This window comes from Corella eumyota, chromosome 5 (genome assembly GCF_963082875.1).
Source record: "Corella eumyota chromosome 5, kaCorEumy4.1, whole genome shotgun sequence".
Taxonomy (NCBI): Eukaryota; Metazoa; Chordata; class Ascidiacea; order Phlebobranchia; family Corellidae; genus Corella; species Corella eumyota.
Window position 1 is genome coordinate 7,727,797 of NC_137494.1, and position 19,028 is coordinate 7,746,824.

At 28.9% G+C, this 19,028-nt stretch overlaps 2 protein-coding genes across 3 annotated transcripts; one reads left to right on the top strand and one right to left on the bottom strand.

The window, feature by feature from the left end:
- Positions 1 to 73: 73 nt before the first annotated feature.
- LOC145752344 (coiled-coil domain-containing protein 33-like) lies at positions 74 to 19,014 on the bottom strand. Of its 2 annotated transcripts, none has more exons than XM_082568616.1 (27): positions 18,861 to 19,014; positions 17,731 to 17,913; positions 16,763 to 16,895; positions 16,353 to 16,500; positions 15,727 to 15,877; positions 15,450 to 15,561; positions 14,905 to 15,012; positions 14,577 to 14,665; positions 9,034 to 9,287; positions 8,733 to 8,838; positions 8,025 to 8,159; positions 7,429 to 7,506; positions 7,214 to 7,329; positions 6,762 to 6,882; positions 5,932 to 6,064; positions 5,422 to 5,499; positions 5,010 to 5,137; positions 4,377 to 4,589; positions 3,072 to 3,187; positions 2,592 to 2,658; positions 2,170 to 2,250; positions 1,797 to 1,911; positions 1,589 to 1,677; positions 1,166 to 1,367; positions 1,007 to 1,083; positions 663 to 861; positions 74 to 584 (listed from the first exon to the last, which is right to left on the bottom strand). In XM_082568616.1, the coding sequence occupies exons 2-27, from the start codon at positions 17,875 to 17,877 to the stop codon at positions 580 to 582; spliced, it is 3,201 nt and encodes a 1,066-aa protein (XP_082424742.1). In that variant the 5' UTR covers positions 17,878 to 17,913; positions 18,861 to 19,014; the 3' UTR covers positions 74 to 579. The 2 variants fall into 2 exon arrangements, with proteins under 2 accessions (XP_082424742.1, XP_082424741.1); XM_082568615.1 differs by having other exon boundaries at positions 14,902 to 15,012.
- Positions 9,807 to 12,776, top strand: LOC145752400 (uncharacterized). The gene is made up of 5 exons (XM_082568679.1): positions 9,807 to 9,884; positions 10,050 to 10,133; positions 10,828 to 11,031; positions 11,600 to 11,773; positions 12,522 to 12,776. The coding sequence occupies exons 1-5, from the start codon at positions 9,807 to 9,809 to the stop codon at positions 12,774 to 12,776; spliced, it is 795 nt and encodes a 264-aa protein (XP_082424805.1).
- Positions 19,015 to 19,028: the final 14 nt, after the last annotated feature.

A 19,028-nucleotide genomic window follows, 5' to 3' on the forward strand; every position in this document is an offset into this window, starting at 1 on the left:
TAAGTGTATCCTTTATATTGCTTTACAAATAATTTGTGCTTTTAAAAAGTGTATACTTTTATTAAGGTTATTTATTTCTTTAATAGAATAATTTTGTTTAGAACAAATGATGGCATATTAGTAAACCAAAAATTAAACAGAAAGCTAGCTTATCTTCACATCTAACAAAACAAATGACAAATGTTTGATAGCTGATGGAAACAATTTATATCAATAGAAACCAGAAAAATTTCAGTATTTATCATTCCCACTTCTTAGGTATATTTCGATATTTTTTTATACATACACAAGTAGATTTACAAGATTTTATTTTACAGTTTTAACCTTTAAACTTGCATATCTAAAAACAACAAAGTATATTCCTAAAAATCTATAAAATAAAATAAGTATTTACAAATATAGGTAAAAACGTATAAAGAAAATATTGGAAACTAATTAATTCACTTTTCGGTAAGTCAGTAACTGTTTAAATTAGATAAGAATATTTGAAAGTAAATTTACAAATAAATTCTTTGATTTTAAAATGCAATTAAAAGACTACTGCAAGTATTATACTTCTGTAAACTCACTTTAATCTTGTTAATCTGTTAAAAAATGAAACAAAATATAGTTTAATAAAAGTTTGAAGAGAATCTACAAATAGGTAAAACATATCTACTTACCAAGGTCACTAGATTGGGCATTGGTCCTTACTATCCCGTTTCTGTGCTCTTGCAAGCGTACAGTTAACTCATGCTTGTCTCTTGCCCAAGTTCTAGCATTGTGATCAAGTTGACTTTCCAACGAAGCAACTCTGTTTTCGGCACGCTCAAGACGTGACATCAAATCAGCTTTCTCACTACTGTAACTTTGCTGCTCCAACTTATTTAAAAAAAATTGAACATATGAGTTTTAAATAAGATATATAAAAATTTATTGCTGGTAGATTAACATAACTTACACTGATTATGGTTTTATTTATATAATATTTAATTATAAAATAAGATTAGGTATCACAAAAACACACCCTTAATCTATCCATTTCCATTCGCAGTTTGTTATTTTCTTGAACAAGAGCATTATCCTTTGTTGAAAGATGATTATCTGATATCAATAAAAAAAAAATTAATAAATTACAAATATTAAAGAATTTAAACAGAAAATTAATAAACTGTTTATAACTAACCTGCAGATGCGTTGACCGAGTGTGAGTTTTTCATGTACTTGTTCAACAATTTTTCCATCTTTTGAATAACTTTGTCTTGTTGGACGCAAGTGTCTTCCAATTTTTTCAGCTTTTTAAGTTTAACTTGCAGCTGGTTGTTGTTGGATTCCAGTTCTTTACGAGAAGGAGATGTTTGCAAATATTTCTTTTCCCTTTCATTTGCCTTTTAGTAAAAAATTGTTAAACTAATTTTTATAAAAGCAAAATTACATAACAAGTTAAACTATTAAAACCATCATCTTCTTTTTTTGTTAAAATAGTCAATTCTTCACCCTACAGGCTGCAATTTAATTGTCGGTATATGGTTACTACTAAAAACTAAGATTTGCCTGTGGTAACTTACCACAAACAGTTTTTCTTTGAAAATTTAAATGCCAAATTTACCTTGATAACTTCATTTTGAAGATTTTGAACTTTTGATTTGTACTTTTTCAAATCATCAGTTTCTCTTACTAGCTGTTGTCTCACAGCAACTTTTAAAATAAAAAAAATTGTTACATTAACCCTAAAAGCATTAGCTGAAAACAGTATGCAATACGAATTACTTATTATAAAATGTTTTTTTAAATAATAATTTGCATAATTTACTCACCAAATTTGTCTGCTACCTCTTCAGAAGAAATAACGCCTTTATGAAGGTCGTCCATTACAGTTCTACCCAATTCTTTATTTACAAGCAATTCCCTGCGCAGTAAAGCATTTTCCTCCTAAAAAATATTAATAACTTAGTTTTAAGTAGGACAGATGCCAGCAGCAGGATGTGATATGGTAACAAAAATTCCTTGCTTTACTTTACAATGAGGTTAGGTCCCAAGTTTGTTACCCACTGTTTTCCTATCATTGTACCCTTGGGTGGGCTGTAAATGGTTCAACCCCTGAATGGGCCAATTGAAAAAAGTGACCCTGTTTATTCAGCCTTACTACAATGAGTTTTTTAAATATGCAAGTTAAAATCAAAATATTACCTGTAGTTGGGCAATAGTTTTATGAAAGTTGACAATATCATTTGACATTCGCTTTACAGCTTCTCTGTATTTATCCAATTCCTGATAAATAAAAACTAATGTTATGTACATAACTTTAACAATGTGCATTCATTAGTTAAAATAAGTTTTTTGGTTATTCAATAGGCTATACAGCACATTAACCTGGTTTACTACAATTATTTTCATGTTTAAGCTGTAAAGTTCTCGACCTAAATGGTATGTTACAGAACTTCAAGGGTGCCTTGCATATTAATGCAATATCTTCCCTTTTTCCCCTGAATATAATGCAGCTGCAATGGCAGTAAAATGCATTTTAAATGTGCTGTGATGGTTTCACTTTTGTTGTATTTAAATTTAATTATGTTTATAAAATAAAAAAATGTATAAATGATAAAACTTACATGTGCTTGGTGGTCTAACATTGTCTTCTGATGGCCTTCAACAACTTTTTGATTATTTAGTGAATTCCTGTACAAACATTTATAAAATTTAACTCATTACTGAAAAATAAATATTAAAAAAAGGGTACTCTTGACAATGTTTTAATTGCTGTCGTACTATAAGTAAGATAGCAGCCTGATGTAGTGGGTAAAACACGTGGCATTGCAACAAGAAATTATTGGTTCGATTCCCACTGCTTCCACAACAAAGTGTCTATGGGCAAGTTGCTAAAAATAAAACTAACTCTTGCTTGGCCAAAAACCAATCAACAAATTGATGATCATGCAATATGCTCACAAAAATTCAAAACTTTCAATGGCAACCTGAGTTTGGGTAGCAGTAACAAAAGTTACCCTATGTTAGTACCCTTTTTATACCCCTTTAAAGTTGTACACAAAAGCAACAACAAAACAGAACCACTGAAGGATCAAGTAAATTACCCGTGATTGTTTTCAGGATGAGATGCTGTGGGATGAGAATCGTTTTCAGTTAAAACATAATCTGGAAATATTGTTTCTAAAGCATCAGAGGGAGGATATTCGTCTTCTTTAACCAACTACAGAATAAAAGAAATTTAAACTTTTTTAAAAGCCTATTTTTAGAATTACTTTTGTATGTAGAATACAGTAAATCAAATTCATATTGTCCCAAGTATATAGGTCTAACTTTCATAAAAAAATATGTAGTATATAGCCTGCATATATAAAAGTAAATGTATACATTCTTACTAACATATACTTACATGGGCAGATATTGGTCTATAATATGATATAGACATTGAAATTAACAACTTAATCTTTAAACTGTAACATAAATAAATACTTTAATACAGAAATTTAAATTTTAAATCAACTAATACTTAACTAAAAAGCTAAAAAGATGTGATCCCCGTTTTATAATCTAACTTGACTAATAATACAGATGACAAATACGCGCATACTTAATATAAGATAAATTATTTTACGTGTTACTAGCTTTGACTGTGTTATGGCAGAACAATGAGTTAACTAAACAAGAAATATGTTAAGACTGGTTATACCAACTCTATTATTAATTTGCCTTTGTTCCTTTTTACACAATAATGCCCTTAATAAAATATTAAAAGGTGGCCAATTGAATTTGAAAACACAATGCTATTGTTACAATTTCAAACTGGGCTGAACATTGTTGACTTTTCTGCCGTTATTTTTCTGAATTGTTATTTCATTTTGTTAAATTCCTTATTTAATAATATGCTGTGTTAAACATATACAAAAACGACTAACATACTGTTATAATTATTTCATTTTTCGCATAAAACAAATGTTAAGTATGTTCTTATAAGTACTTATGACCATCTCTGTATATTAAAAAACTTATTTTTTTACGTGATGCCATGATTTCAATCACTTCAAGGGCCTCATATTTTGCCTTTTTTGAATTACTGACTTAGCCTAAGTTGTCTGTGCCCGTTAAATATTAAAAAAAAAAAAAAAAAAATCACACCAGGTGCAAAATAACAAAGCGATGCCTTTGTTTAATACATGTTTTGGTTTAGGATTATATTATCAATTTTTATCATTAGTTAACTAACTGCCCTTTAGGCTACATTTTAGTCGTAATAACTAATATTGGCCCACAATAATTTACAAGTGCACCACAAACGACAGATTTTTTTTATTGTAAAAGCCTTTGAACTTGACAAACATATAAACAATAATGAACTCCAAAATAAGTTCAGATAATAAAAATAACATGTAACGTACCAATCTTGTTTTTTTCCTGTTAAATGGAGGTCCACCAACAGCAGTTTCTTCTTTTTTTAGAGCATCCAAATCAACACGGGGGGTAAGATATTGTTCAGCTACTTTGTTACGAGCAATTTCTTTCGGACGGAATGGTGCATCTGCTTCAGTAGAAATAGAATCCAAGTTGGGAAGAACCATGACATCAGAAGCAGTAGTTAAAGTGTCAGGCCGCTGTGCAAAACATATTCACAATGTTTTGAATAAAGTTATTGATGTACTTTAAGCACCACAAAATAAACAAAAAAATTTTTTTTTAATTTTAAAAATAAATTTTTTTTTTGTATTCGAAAAATCATGCTTTTTTATTATTTACCTATTATGTTTACACAACTAAAAGTTAAAAAATAAGCTAAATTATGAGTTTAAACAGTACAAACTCTTGCTAATTACAAACACAGTAAGGAGATTACATATCAGTTAACATTCTCAAAAATATCATGACTTTCTAACACAACTCTAAACTGGGCTGGTGTAACAAATTTAACCCTACATTTAGTTTGTAAAGTCGGGCATTCCGCATTAAGGATAAATAAAAAAAAAAAAAATATTGTTATTCGATTACATAAAAATAATCATTTAATATAAACTAACCTCTGTATTGATAAGTCTAATGATAAGTCGAACTGATGGGAAGGGTCCGTCAACAGTTTGAAAATGAGTTCCTTGTATTATAAGGTCATCAACTCTTACACCCATCTTACCAGTATCAGAAGATAAAGCTGTAAATTGAGTTAAAATAAATTTTACTTTTTGCAGGTTCTTTTTAAAAATTTTGTAATAATTTTTTTAAATATTAAAATACTTAAAAAATTATGTAAGAGATTATTTTAAATACTGACATATCTATACTTGAAAAAAATAAATAAAAAATTGTAAAAATTTTGAGTTTTAACATTTTACACAAAAAATAAAGTTTTGTTTCAAAAAAATAAAGCAATTTACACTTGATTGTGCCAATAACTAGAATTTAATTAAAGTTATTATAAGACATTTTTTATAATACCATGGTAGATATCTTCGCTCAACAACAAAGTACTGAAACCAACTGGATTTCGAACTGTCCAAGATAAAGATGACATTGCTATATTAAAAAAAAAATTATTAATTTAAGATTAGAGATATTGCAGCCTTAATATAAAGTAACTTGTGACAACCCTAATTTGAACTTCGTTTATGTATTAATTTAAATATATTTAACTACTCTTGATATAAAAAGGCCGCTTTTACAGACTTCTTAAACGTAGAATAATATTTGTTACCCTGAATTAGCTACTAGTTGCCCGTTGCATATTTGAGATATTATTTGATTACGCTGCTCTATATTTTACTTGCCAATTGACTTTTGGCTCAACAGTAGTTGGTATCATGTAAAGCAACTTACTAGTGGCAATATGCTACAGAAACACAAAGGGCTGTGGCCAGGGCCCAATGTCGTAAAGCTTAGTGTTCTAACCCATACAACATGCAAGTCAGTTTACATCAATTAAAAAAAAATTAATAAGAATGTACATACTTGTGTAAGTTGGGTAATATTCCAAAACAAGAGCAGAGTTATGAGAAAACATTGTTGCTATCTCATGATCATTACAAAACATGAATGTGTGATTCCACTTGGGTTTGGTTTCATCTTTACTCGGTAAAGTTAACTGAGAAAAATAAAAAATAAAAACTTGTAAGCGTTTAAAAAAAGGCTAACTAAAACGAATACAAATAGTACTGAATAATCCAGTTTCAGTCATACTTTTCATATTGTGGCCATGGGCGTCGATCCCCGAAAATATTTAATTAAATTTAGGGGTGCCAAAGGGTGGTAGAATCTTCGCTAAAAAATACTGTTTTAAAGTGCTCATATTAGGTTAAACTTGACTTTAAATAGTCTTAAATTTAATATTCGTAAAGATATCAGACCACGTTAGTATTTAACCAACGGTAGTACAACAATTATTACTTAGTATAAAGCACCAAACAACTGTTACTTGTTTTGCAATAATGTCGGTTTTAGACAATCTACAACGTGGCACGCAAAAGATGACATTTTTGCATGCACCCCCTGCACCCCCAGGATCGACGCCAGTGATTGTGGCAAATTAATTTTTATCTGATTAGCATATTAAATTGGCTTGGTTTAGTTGTAAGAACACTTATTATAGCATAGATTAACAGTTCGATTCCCACTGCTTTTATGTTAAAGCGCCTTTAAGTAAGACACTAAAAAACATACAAACTCCAACTAAATTTAAAACCGATTGGCATCATCTAGCAATATGCTTTATAACATACAAAAAACACATAGTTTGCAGAAGTATAAAGTCATAATTTAAAATTAAACGGGTATTTCCTGACCTGTGGATGGCCTTGCTGTTGGTTTTTGTTTACTTTAAATGATGAAGCATTAGGGGAGGGAAAAGTTATAGTGGTGGTGTTTATACCAGCTCCATTACTCCTGTTTGACAACATTTTTTCTCTTAAAAAATAGAAGGTTCGTTAATAAAACTTAAGGCTGCTTATTTTAAAACTAGTAACTCCCTATCAATAATCAGTATAACATTAACTGATTTTTTAGGAAATTTTCTATTCGGAAGTAAAAAGATTGGGTAAAACAAACAGTAAAACTGGCAGCAGTTCAAATAAATAAATACCTGTTTTTTGTCTTTTTGTTTAAAGCAGAAATTGCAAAATAGCTGATTACAGCCTTATATATAAGTTTATTGCTAATATTGCTAAAAATTTTTAAGCAGGACTTTTTTAGTGCATAATTTTTAGTCAATTTATCATACAAGCTAACAAGTATATACTTGTATATGGTATAATCTGGCACAATACGAGCAACTGCAATTAAAGTTCCTTCCGGGTTTTTGATCGAATGTTGAAAGTCTCTTAAAGTTACTTCAAGGCCACAAAAACCAAATCCCTAAAAAAAATAAAAAAATATATTTATTTTTAATAAAAAGAAATGTAAGAAAGTTTAAACTAAAAAAAACAACTTTAGATTTAACAAATGATTAAGTACCTGTACTCGTGGCAAGTGACTTAATTTTCGTATAAAAGTTGTGTATAATCTTATACCAGATGGTATGGAACTGGTTGGCTTAAAAATAAATAACTTTTTTTATTATCGTTTTAACAGACAGTTTTGTGATTAACATAAACCAACAGTGTAGTGTAATAGTCAGAAAACATACTTGATATACTTTATAAGATTGTGGGTTAGATTTCCAACTATTTTAAGCTGTAAACTTTATAAACTCCTACTAAGCCAGCACATTGGGCAATTATACTTAATAATATCCTAAACTGCTAATGGCAACTCAAACTGCGTAGGGGTAACAGTTGTTACTCTATGTTTAGGCAGAGAAGTCGACTTTCCTACATCGAGGATAAATTTATATGAAAAAAAATGGAAGATCCAAACGTAGTAAAAATGGAACCAGTTATTAAACTTCAATTTTTTTTGTAAATATTCTTGAAGTGGGAAAGTAGTTTTTTTATAAAATCTATTTTCTGGAAGTGGAAAAAATTACAGTTGCATTCTAAAAATCTAATACCCTATTTGTATTATTTCTTTTTTTTATGATTTTTACATAAAAACGATTTATCATATAATACCTGAACAAGCTCAAAATGATAAGGATGAAAAGGAAAAAGGTTGGCAACATCGAGATTGTAGTTCACTAGAACTTCTTTGGTAACACTGTCAGAAACTGTGAGGATAACTTCTTTTTCTGTTGTTGTTTCTGAAATCTGTATAACAAAAATTTAATAACATATTTATATATTCTTTCAAAATTTTATTTAAGTTTTTTGCACATCTTTATTTGAAATAATAAATAGTAAATTGATGCAACGGTAAAAAAATTAATAAAAGATTAAATGTTTTACATGCCATAAAAATTTAATGTTCATACAAAGTGTTTATGTATTTTATTGCAGGGCTACCCAACCTAATATTATTATTCAAGAATATTAATTTTAAATAACAAATTATAAAAAAAAATTTAAAAAGTAGTTTTTGTAACAAATTGTTGACATAAATTGTTTGTTGACATAAAAGATTTAAGGTAAATGTTTGGAAAAATATATTGGGTTTCGATTTCAAGATAAAGCTTGGACTGCAAAATTAACTACACAAAAAAGGTAATATTTAATTTATTAAAAAGATATATAAAAAGGAAACATCAACCGACTAAAAAACCAAAATCTCTAAGACCAAATACCAAAAAAATACATTTTGATTAGGTATTTATTTTGAAAACATAAATCCATCATCTCGGAGTGGAATGTTATTTATAATTATTTTTAACACAAAAATCATACCTCCAACACCATTACTTCTTCCCAGATAGGTGAATGGGTTGGCTGTAGTGAAGATTTTGTTGTACACTGAGCTGCTCGACCTCCTCTTTCGTCATAAATATTTTTTCTAGAAAAGAATATTTTAATCTTTTACTAATTTTTTTTTAAAGTTTTTTAAACAATGTTTTTTGTGAACAATCTAAAAGAAGTACAAGTCAATCCGTACTCGAGTCTATGAATCTAAGTCTACTTTTACTTGAAATTATCTAAATAAAAAGCATCTAATAGTTCTTTAAAACCACCTGAAAAATTAAATTCTTACAGAGTTACAAATGGAAGTGGGTCTCCTCCATTAGACTGTGATGGTAAACTTGTTGCACCGTGAATAATCACACAAACTTCTTCAAACCCTGGTCTAGCCACATGATGGCTCGTCAAACCAAACTGGCTTGACATTGATCTGGGACTCATAATGGTGGATGGTGGACTGGTGTTTCGAGGTGGTGCATAGTTTGATTGGTTTTGGGAATGGTTTGAGACTGGTATGTTTGCACCTGATGTGGACGGCTCCATAGTCTTTCAAAATAAAATAAAAAATTTTAATTTTTTTAGAAATTTAGGTGTTTTTTGTATAATATTATTACAAAAATGTCTTACTTTATATTTTTTTAATTAATAATAATAATAAAAAAGCAATAAAAGTGCTGTTTCGAAAATGCCATTTAATATTCGATAAATTAAACTTTTATATAAACTGATTAATAATGTATTCTAAGTCAAGATCCATTTAAATATTTCGCTCATTAATAATTAAAAATTAATTTAAACTCATGATCACTTGCTAACATAACAAAATATGTGCTAGAAAATAGAAAAACAAGTTAAATATTAAGGTATCAGTAGAAGTATAGTAGTCAACTTGTAAAAACAGAATAAATTAACAATAACAGTTACCATTTCTTTAAAATACAATTGTAAAATAAAGGCGCACCAACATTAAGTTTTACCTACAAAGTTAGCTTTAATGAATGTTTTTTGTTAATTATAAATAGATTTTGGTTTTAGATATTTTTATACATAGTTTGGAAATTTAAAATGAAAAATTCGATTTCGGTTAGTAGTACTCCTTCATCTAGTAGGAGTTCATCAAGAGCCAGTAGCACACCGAGTTTTGTAAGTTTCCAATAATTACATTTTAAATAAAAACTTTTTTTTTAATTAATTTTTTTAGTATTCCAACAAGCTTTATTAGAGTGTAATTTTTAATGTTTTTTTTAACTAAATGATTGATGGTGTATAAACGCGATATTTTAAATTTTTTTGAAAAAATGTTTAAAGATTAAAAACGAAGAGAGATTGTCACCAGTTTTATCTGAACACATGATTCAAGAAATAAAGGATGAAGTATTAAGAATAGTATTGGTATCTAACTAAACTGTTTTATTTTGTATATATCTTTATCCTCGACGTGGGAAAGTCGAATGCGTGACTTAAACATAACATCAGTTACTTCAACCCAGTCTCGAGTTGCCTGTGGCAGTTTGGGATATTATAGACTTTATTTGCTCGATAATTATGCTGCTGATTAAGTGCTAGCTCAGCAGGAGTTCATATACCATTTATAGCCCCTTCAGGGGACCTTATGTGTGGTGTAGCAAGTGTTCTTACCATGCTGCCGTTTTTTTTTGTTGTTTTTTTTTTTTTTTTTTTTTGTAATAACTATTGTCAACATAAATCTAACTAATGTCAACATAAAATGTAATAACTAATGTCAACATAAATCTAGTGATAAAAATATAATAAAAACAACCCAGAAATATTTAATTCGTTTTTTAAGAGTTAAACTAGGAAAAATATTAATTGTACGTAATTTTAAATGTTTTTATGTCCGAGTGTCTGTGTAAACAGTTTTGGTAGGTCAATAAAAAAAACAAAGTTTTTAATATTTAAAACTGTGTCAAAGGCAACTTGGGACTGGGTTAGGTGACAGATGTCACTCTATGCTTACGCTTTAAATCCTTTCTTACCCAATGAAAATATAAATATACACAAAAAACACACACTTAATTGTTATTATACCCAATATAGAATACTATATTAAAAACTCATTTTGCAGGAAAACATTAGACCAGACATGGAAGACCTAATTAAAGAATTTAAAAATAAATGTACAGAAAATCTTGAACAAGAAAAACTTAGCAATATTGAAAATGAAAAAAATGCTCTGGATGAGTTGTGTTTGATCCAGAGTGATTTGCAAAAATGCTACCAAGAGGATATTGAAAATGCCAGAGTTGAATTAAAATATAATGCCTATGAGGTAAAACTAAAACAACTAAAAAAATGGCTTAAGTAATATTTAAAGTGCAACAACAAATTTACTTTTCATTCAAATGTTTATTTGTAATTCGTTTATCCTTGATATAAGACAGATGACACCCTTTTCATGCGATTACTAAACCAAGACCCAAACTGGTGATGCCAATAAACTGAAAACAAAAACAAAACCCGCAGCATGGTGTAGTGGTAAGAAAACTTGCTACACCATATGAGGTCGTGGGTTCAATCCCAACTGCTCTCATGCTGTAGTGCCCTTGAGGAAGACGCTATAAACGGTGTAAACTCCTGCTGAACCAGCACTAATCAGCAGCATAATTACCGGGCAATTATTATTTATAATATCCCAAATAGCAACAGGCAACTCGAGACTGGGTCGGGGTAACAATTGTTACTCTATGTTTAGGTCGTGCATTTAACCTTCTCACATCAAGGAAAACGATATATACAAAAAAAATCCCGATAAATGTAAAATTCCTATCATATAATTTAAATTGATTAATCCTTTAAAAACATACAGCAAACATTTTGTAATTTAAAATGCTCATTAGAAAATTCATGATAGTCAAGTGTATTCTGATGAGTGGTTGGACAAGGCAGCTGACTACATTGAGAATAAAACGGAAAAAATTGAGAGTGAGCTATGGGGTGAAATGGGGTCGACACTTCAGAATATTTATCGAGTTTATAGAAATACGGCAAACCGGTTAAAAGTGGACAAGCAGGTTTAAACTATTTATTATATATAGCAAAAAAATTTAAAAATTAATGTTTTTTTGTTTTTAAATATTTTAGAAATTAAACAGTTTTAATAACCTAAAGAAAATATGTGCAACAATTTATAAACTTAAAATAAATTCACAACTTTACATGTTAAAACCTAACACAATACTATCCAGCTTTTTCATTTAACTAACAACAAAAATTGCAATATTTTATTAGATAAATATTCAAGTTGGTTGCCTACCCTTCGGGTTGCATTTTAGTAAATGATTTGTATTTTCGTATATATCTTTATCCTCGATGTGGGAAAGTCGAATGCGCGACTTAAACATAGAGTAACATCAGTTACTCAGACCCAGTCTCGAGTTGCCTGTGGCAGTTTGGGATATTATAGATTATAATTGCCCGATAATTATAATGCTGATTAAGTGCTGGCTCATCAGGAGTTCATACCGTTTATTCACCTTACTCAAGAGCGCTACAGCATGAGATCAGTGGGGATTGAACCCACGACCTCATGTGTGGTGTAACAAGTGTTCTTACCACTACATCACGCTGCCGGTATCTTACAACTCACAACCAATATTTGCCTGCAATAATATAATCACATATCACAAAGCATTTTTTATTAGTTTCTAAGAGCATAAAAATTGGACTTACATATACAAATATTGTCCATTTACCTCCATATCAAACGAAGATTAGCAGAAAAAGAACAACTTATATAAACAGCATAATTTTAATTTACAGTTAACCCTTGATATCTCTGAAAATCGCTTAAAATCTTTGCTCATACAAGCCGACACGAACAACTTAGAACGAGTTAAGTATTTAACAAACAACACAAAATCTTATCTAAAAGAAAGTGTGACAGAAAAAGAAAATGATATAAAAATGGAAATCAAGTTGGAATGTGATACAATGAAACGGGAAATTGCTCAAATTAAATTTGACGCAGAATATTGTCGAACTCAAAACAAAAACAATTATTGTAACATTCTGTAATTTATACATTTTATAATTTTCGCTACAAATTGTTTTGTAATTTTTTTTTTAAAATCTACTAATTAATAAACTATATAACTATTATGTTCTTATCACGTTATTTAACTGTTATGTAATTAACCATTTAAGAAAATTCTATTTACACAAATTCTTCGATCACTATATTGCCAATAAAGTAATGCTTTTGCTTTTATCTTAACCGATTATTTAGTTGTATACTAGTACACTCACACAAAATCTAACTTAGAAAAAGTGTAATTAAAAGAGTAACCAACTTTCAAATATAACTTTAATTGAATACACAATTCAGCATGGTGTAAAACAAAACTTGAAAAATTGTAGATATAGGTCAAAAAAAAAAACATGTAAATATAGGTCAAAAAGACGCAACATGTTTAAAACATTTGCAGTACTTGCACTTATTATTACATTACAACATTACCAGCACTAAAATATGATAAAAAAACAGGGTCAATGTTAATATCAAAACATCCATCAACACAAGCTTTAAAATCGGAAAGTTTATTTGCATAACACAAAGAGTGTTATTATACAAACGATAAATAAAATTTTCTTGACTTATTTTAACAGAATTATTAAAATTAAATATCAAATTCATAAAATTAATTTACCTTACTTCTCTGCTACATCACATGTAAAATCCATAGCTGCAATTTTATTTATAATAACCAAATAACAGTTAAACAACCTATTCTACACAAGAAATTTCATTATTAAAGCACTTAAGCCTTTTTATTACCTTAAAAGTATGCAATATATTTTGGTTTGGTATAAAATTTTAGCACTAAAATTTTAAATCCATTTTTAGTGTATTTAAAAACACACTGTTAAATCTTACTGAAGCGTAAAGCAAAGTTGAACATTAACTCAGACATTAAAGCACAAAAAAGAGTTTTCTCTTTTATCTGGGCAGTGATTTGCTTGAGTGGGTAGAATAGGATTACACGTTGAGTACCTTTGTTGTTTAACATTAGTGAGATTATCTCGCAAAATACACAGGCTTTTAATTTAAGGCCCGTAAAATTTTTGTTGCTTAAAAAAAATCAAACTAACAGTTTTAGATGTGATAATATCACCATTAAAAAAAATATCACCAATAAAAACATTTCAACAATTTTGACACATCAATTTAAGTGAAATGCTTAAAAAATTATTTTCAAATGCAATACCCACAAATTAAACACAATTATCTTTAAAAAAGACCATATTAATATTAAGTAAATATAACCATGTATTGTTGTTTTATATTTTAACAATATATATATATAGCGAAACTCATAATACCTGTTCAACAAAGCTCACAAAAAAGTTATTTATATAGCGTAAGCACAAAGAAATTGTGGTAAAAAATACCATTGATGTAACTATAAAGTTTTATTTTGCCTTGTTGCTATGGCAATAATTCTATATCTGGATTAGGTAATTTGAAAGTCAGTATAAAAAATAGGCAACGTAATTTAACCTATGTTTCATATTTTTTTTACTATGGAAACGATTATTGATATTTAATATAACCTAGTGTTTATTAAATAATGCTTTATTGTATATAGATGTATATATACATGTACAACTTCTACCCATTTTAAATAAAAACAATTTTGATGTGGTGAGAGGAAATTATTTTAAGCACATTTTTGTTGCAACCCTATTACGACAATTCAAATGCAGTCTGCAGGGTCATATTACAGTTATTATCATTTTAAAGTCAAGTTTAACTAAAAGTAAATTAAACACCGAAGTTAGTATATAAAATTTAACTAATATTTTATTTAAATTTACATTTTCTGGAAGTGGCGTGGATGAAACACTGATGTGAAAGGAATCGTTTAAGTCCATTGTATCATCTCTTCTTAACACTGCTTCTTTTTCTGTAAAAAAACATTCAATTTTTTTAAAATAATTTAAATGCAATGTACGTTAAGTCAAATTTAAACGTTTCAGAATAAAAAAAAATATCTATTGTGTTGTGCAGGGATATATTAGTTATTACAACAATTAAAATTTAGCTCGTTAGACAAAAATTCGACTAGTAATACCCAAAAATTAATTAAAAACCATAAAAAAAAAAAGCTGAATTAAATTTTTATATTGATAAAACATTTACCACCGTAAGAATTTAGTTGATCTGCATCTATTTTATTATTTAACGCTTTTAAATTTTTTGACTTGTCTTCTTGAAGTTGTGTTTTTACAGAAGCTAAAGAAGAAGTCGGTGCTGAAAAACAATAAATATGGTAATATTATTATTAAATTATTAGTTACTCGTACCTTACAGCTCTCGGAAAAAAACTTAAGACCGTAAAGTACAAGAGTAAATTGGTTAGGACCGCAAGGTTTGTGAGAGAATTAGCAAAAACCACAAGATATAAGAAAGAATTTGCTAGGAAAAGAATTTGCCAAGTGATCTAATTTTTTTAATGATATATAAAATTCTTAAACCACCACAACTAATAACATGTTACTTAGTAAAAATGTCAAAATAATAATTAATTAGTGATAATAATTTTATAAAATTTTGACAACAATAACAACTTTTTTTGTAGTAATTATTTTTTTTAAATAAAAAAATAAAGATTTATGGAAATCAACAGCTAAAAAACAAAAGCAAGATTACAGTTTTTTTTTAAATAAAATAGATTTTAAAAACCATACCTGGAGAAATCTGACCCCCCAGAGATGAAGATAAATTTGTTGGAGGAGGAAGAGCTGGGCTGGAAGGAGCGGAAGACTTGGTTGCAACTAAGTCGGGAACAGGACTTTGTGTCTTGGGAAAAAGAAAATAGATAATTTTTGCTATAAATCAATAATGTTTATAGTTTTAGCAAAATAAAATTTATAAAAATTTTTCTATAATTTTTTTTTGTTGTAGCTAAAAAATAAAATTAAAAAATTTCAAAAAATAATTAAATTTCAAAATTTCTTAATCAACCTCTATATTTTCAATTGATTTATCCAAGGGAATATGCTCATGTAATGCCACTGCATATGTCAATCTACCACAATGCATTGATATTGATGCTTTTTTCATTGGCCTCAATAATGTAAGTATGCCGCTATATCTGTAAAAATCTTCGCCCTTTCTAAAAAAAAATTAATTACATTACAAAGTTGTGCAAATATTGCAATACATAACAATACACTAAAAAATAATACGTGATTTTTTAACTTTGTGTGATAACCAATGTCTGGGTTTTTATTACTTTTTTATTCTAATGGAGGTTTAAAAAACTTTAAAATTATAGATTTTGCAAAATATATCCCTTTTAGAGCTTTAAATGCATAGTGTGCATATGAGGCAACATGACCATAGCTACCAATGTGCACACATTGCTAACTATGCTATTACCACCGTTAATTTAAACTATAACCTCTCTTCTCCCAACTCTCTGTGATTAGCATTGCTTACTATTTTCCCTAAGCAGACTAAAGACATTTTAAGGGACATCTTTAAGTTAAGAAGCAAATTAAGAGCAATTAAGGGTCGTTCTAAAATATTTTCTAAATCTATATATACAATGCATGTACACAGTAAATTAAAACATATATACAACTTACTTTACATTTAAATTAGCTTTAGGAGTTTCTGTTCGAGGATAAATAGCAAACATAGCTTCTCCCATCTTCTCGGTTTTATTATTTCCCAAAACTGAAAATGCTTCGATAGATAAACAAACATCATAATTTTTGTCATTTTTGCAAAAACCTAAAAACAAGCTTTTTGTTATTAATAAATTAGTGTTGGTATGTTTTTTTTAACTTTTTAGTAAATTATCATGACAAAAATATTGTAAGATTATGTCAACTTTAACTTGATATTTTTTAGTATCTTTAACAACCCAACATTAATTAAAAAATTTTGCCAAACTCTATCTTAAATCTTAAATTATTAGTACTGGTATTTTAAAAAAAAATACAACACTACATTGAATGTGCATCAGACAAAATCAAACTAATAATCTGCTTACCCTGCGGAAAAACAAATTTAAGGTGACGTTTTCCAAACACCACTGACTGCTCCGTTCCATTCCAAACTACCTGATCAGTTACTACCGAAATCTCATTTTCAACAATGCCAGAGCGGTTGACCTCAATGGTTACCTTTAGAATGTATATAAAAATTTTAATTTCATCTATAATTTATATGTAATGGATCCTAGTTGATAAAGCACAACTTAAAGGCCTACACACAATTTAAAATTAATAATTAAAGTGTGACTTGTGCAGCAAAATATTATTGCCAAATATTGGTCCGAGTTGCTGCCATATTACGACAATTAATATGCAAAACATTGGGCAGTAAAAGACATCAACTAAAAAAATGGCTTTTAGTGTTTATGGTAAATTTAAGGTGTAAGCCAGTTTATATTTAAATCTCATGTAGAACTATACCACACAACATAAAATGTAAGTCATTTTAATTAACTTTTTAATAAGACAGTTAAGTTGAGGTCGTGGGTTCAATCCCCACTGATCTCATGCTGTAGCGCCCTTAAGTAAGGCGTTATAAACAGTATAAACTCCTGCTGAGCCAGCAGTTAATCGGCAGTATAATTATCGGGCAATTATAATCTATAATATCCCAAACTGCCACAGGCAACTCGAGACTGGGTCAGAGTAACTGATGTTACTCTATGTTTAAGTCGCGCATTCGACTTTCCCACATCGAGGATAAAGATATATATATATATCCCCCCAAAAAAAATTGGGGTTTATAATTATAAAACCCTTCTTTAACCTGCCAAATAACAGTTGCATTTTATTACCACAAAGAACTACAGAAGGCTTATTTACAACTCCTATTTTGTTTTGTGCCTTATGCTTCTACATAAGATTTTTATATTTTATTTCAACAAGCTTTTAAATACAAAAAAAATAATTTTTAGTTATAAAACTGCTTGATTGAGTTACTTATTAAATGTAAATTGTGTTTTACCTTTGATAACAGATCTGCACGATGGCCATGTTTAACCGATATTTTAAGAAAATATGTTGCAGATTTATTAAACTGAATTTGAGCAATCTCAAACTCAAAAACCAATTCTTTTTCCTCCAACTTAACCTGATTCTTCCGACTTCCCATGTTGTTAATCAGCTACCCACAGACTAATGTCAAAATCTACAAAATAACGTTGATAAAAAAAAAATATTTTTATTTTCACGAATTTAGTGTTATATGATATCATAAAAAGACTTCAGTGCTTTAATCACTGCACCAGTTTTATGCTTATAGGTCAATAAAAAAAATGCGCTATACTATTATTTACCAAAATCCTTACTGCTTAATAGTAAAAATTTTGCATATTTATATTAATTGCTAGCAGCAAGTTATTTTAAAAATTGACATAAAGCATAGGCCTATTTAAACATTATACATATCGCACAGAACATTTCATTTCATTAGCATTATTATTTGCTGTCTCAGCAGTAGTTCAAACTATTTATAATGCCTTACGTAAGGTTGCTACAGCATGTAAGCAGGGGGAATTAAGCCCTCAACTTTCTATTATAAATCAGTATTTTAACCCTTACAAAAACCTCACACCAAGTTTTTTAACCCTTACACCATTACACCATGCCACCGTCCAGTCTGGAAAGTAGGGCAGTTTTCGATGAGATCTCATCCGTGCACGCGTACTACGCTTTTCGGTCTACGCGTGCACGCGCGATTTATGTAGGCATGTTTTACTTAAATTTGCCTTAAATAAACGAGGCGTCAGTATTGCGTGTGCGCATATTTTCTTAAAAACCAGGCGTGCAAAACATTAATTTTGGGCATGCATTTTTTTACAGAAAAAAATCTCGTGCGTGCATGCTGCCCTACTTTCCAGACTGGGCCATGGTCCAATACAACCTGACAAGACAACTAAATAAAACATTTGTCTTTAATGACAAGATTAGTTTTTTGATTTAATTGATATAAGCAATTAGTTTGTTTTTGCTTTACTGGTTTACCTTATACTAATAATTGCATATTTACACTTTTTTTATCTACTACGACTCTTTGAATTATGATCATGACATGTTGGCAGTTAAAAGGTAAACTATTAACTTATTAAAAAATACCTTTCCATTATTAGCCGAGCCTTCCGCATCAGTAAACCTTTGTACTTGACAGAATAAGTTAACGAATTAGTCATGAAAAGAAAATATAGCAAACTTATTACAAAGCCCATTGTTCGATTGTTTGATTGTCAAATTGTTGCTTTTAAGAATTTTAACTTCGCGCTACTC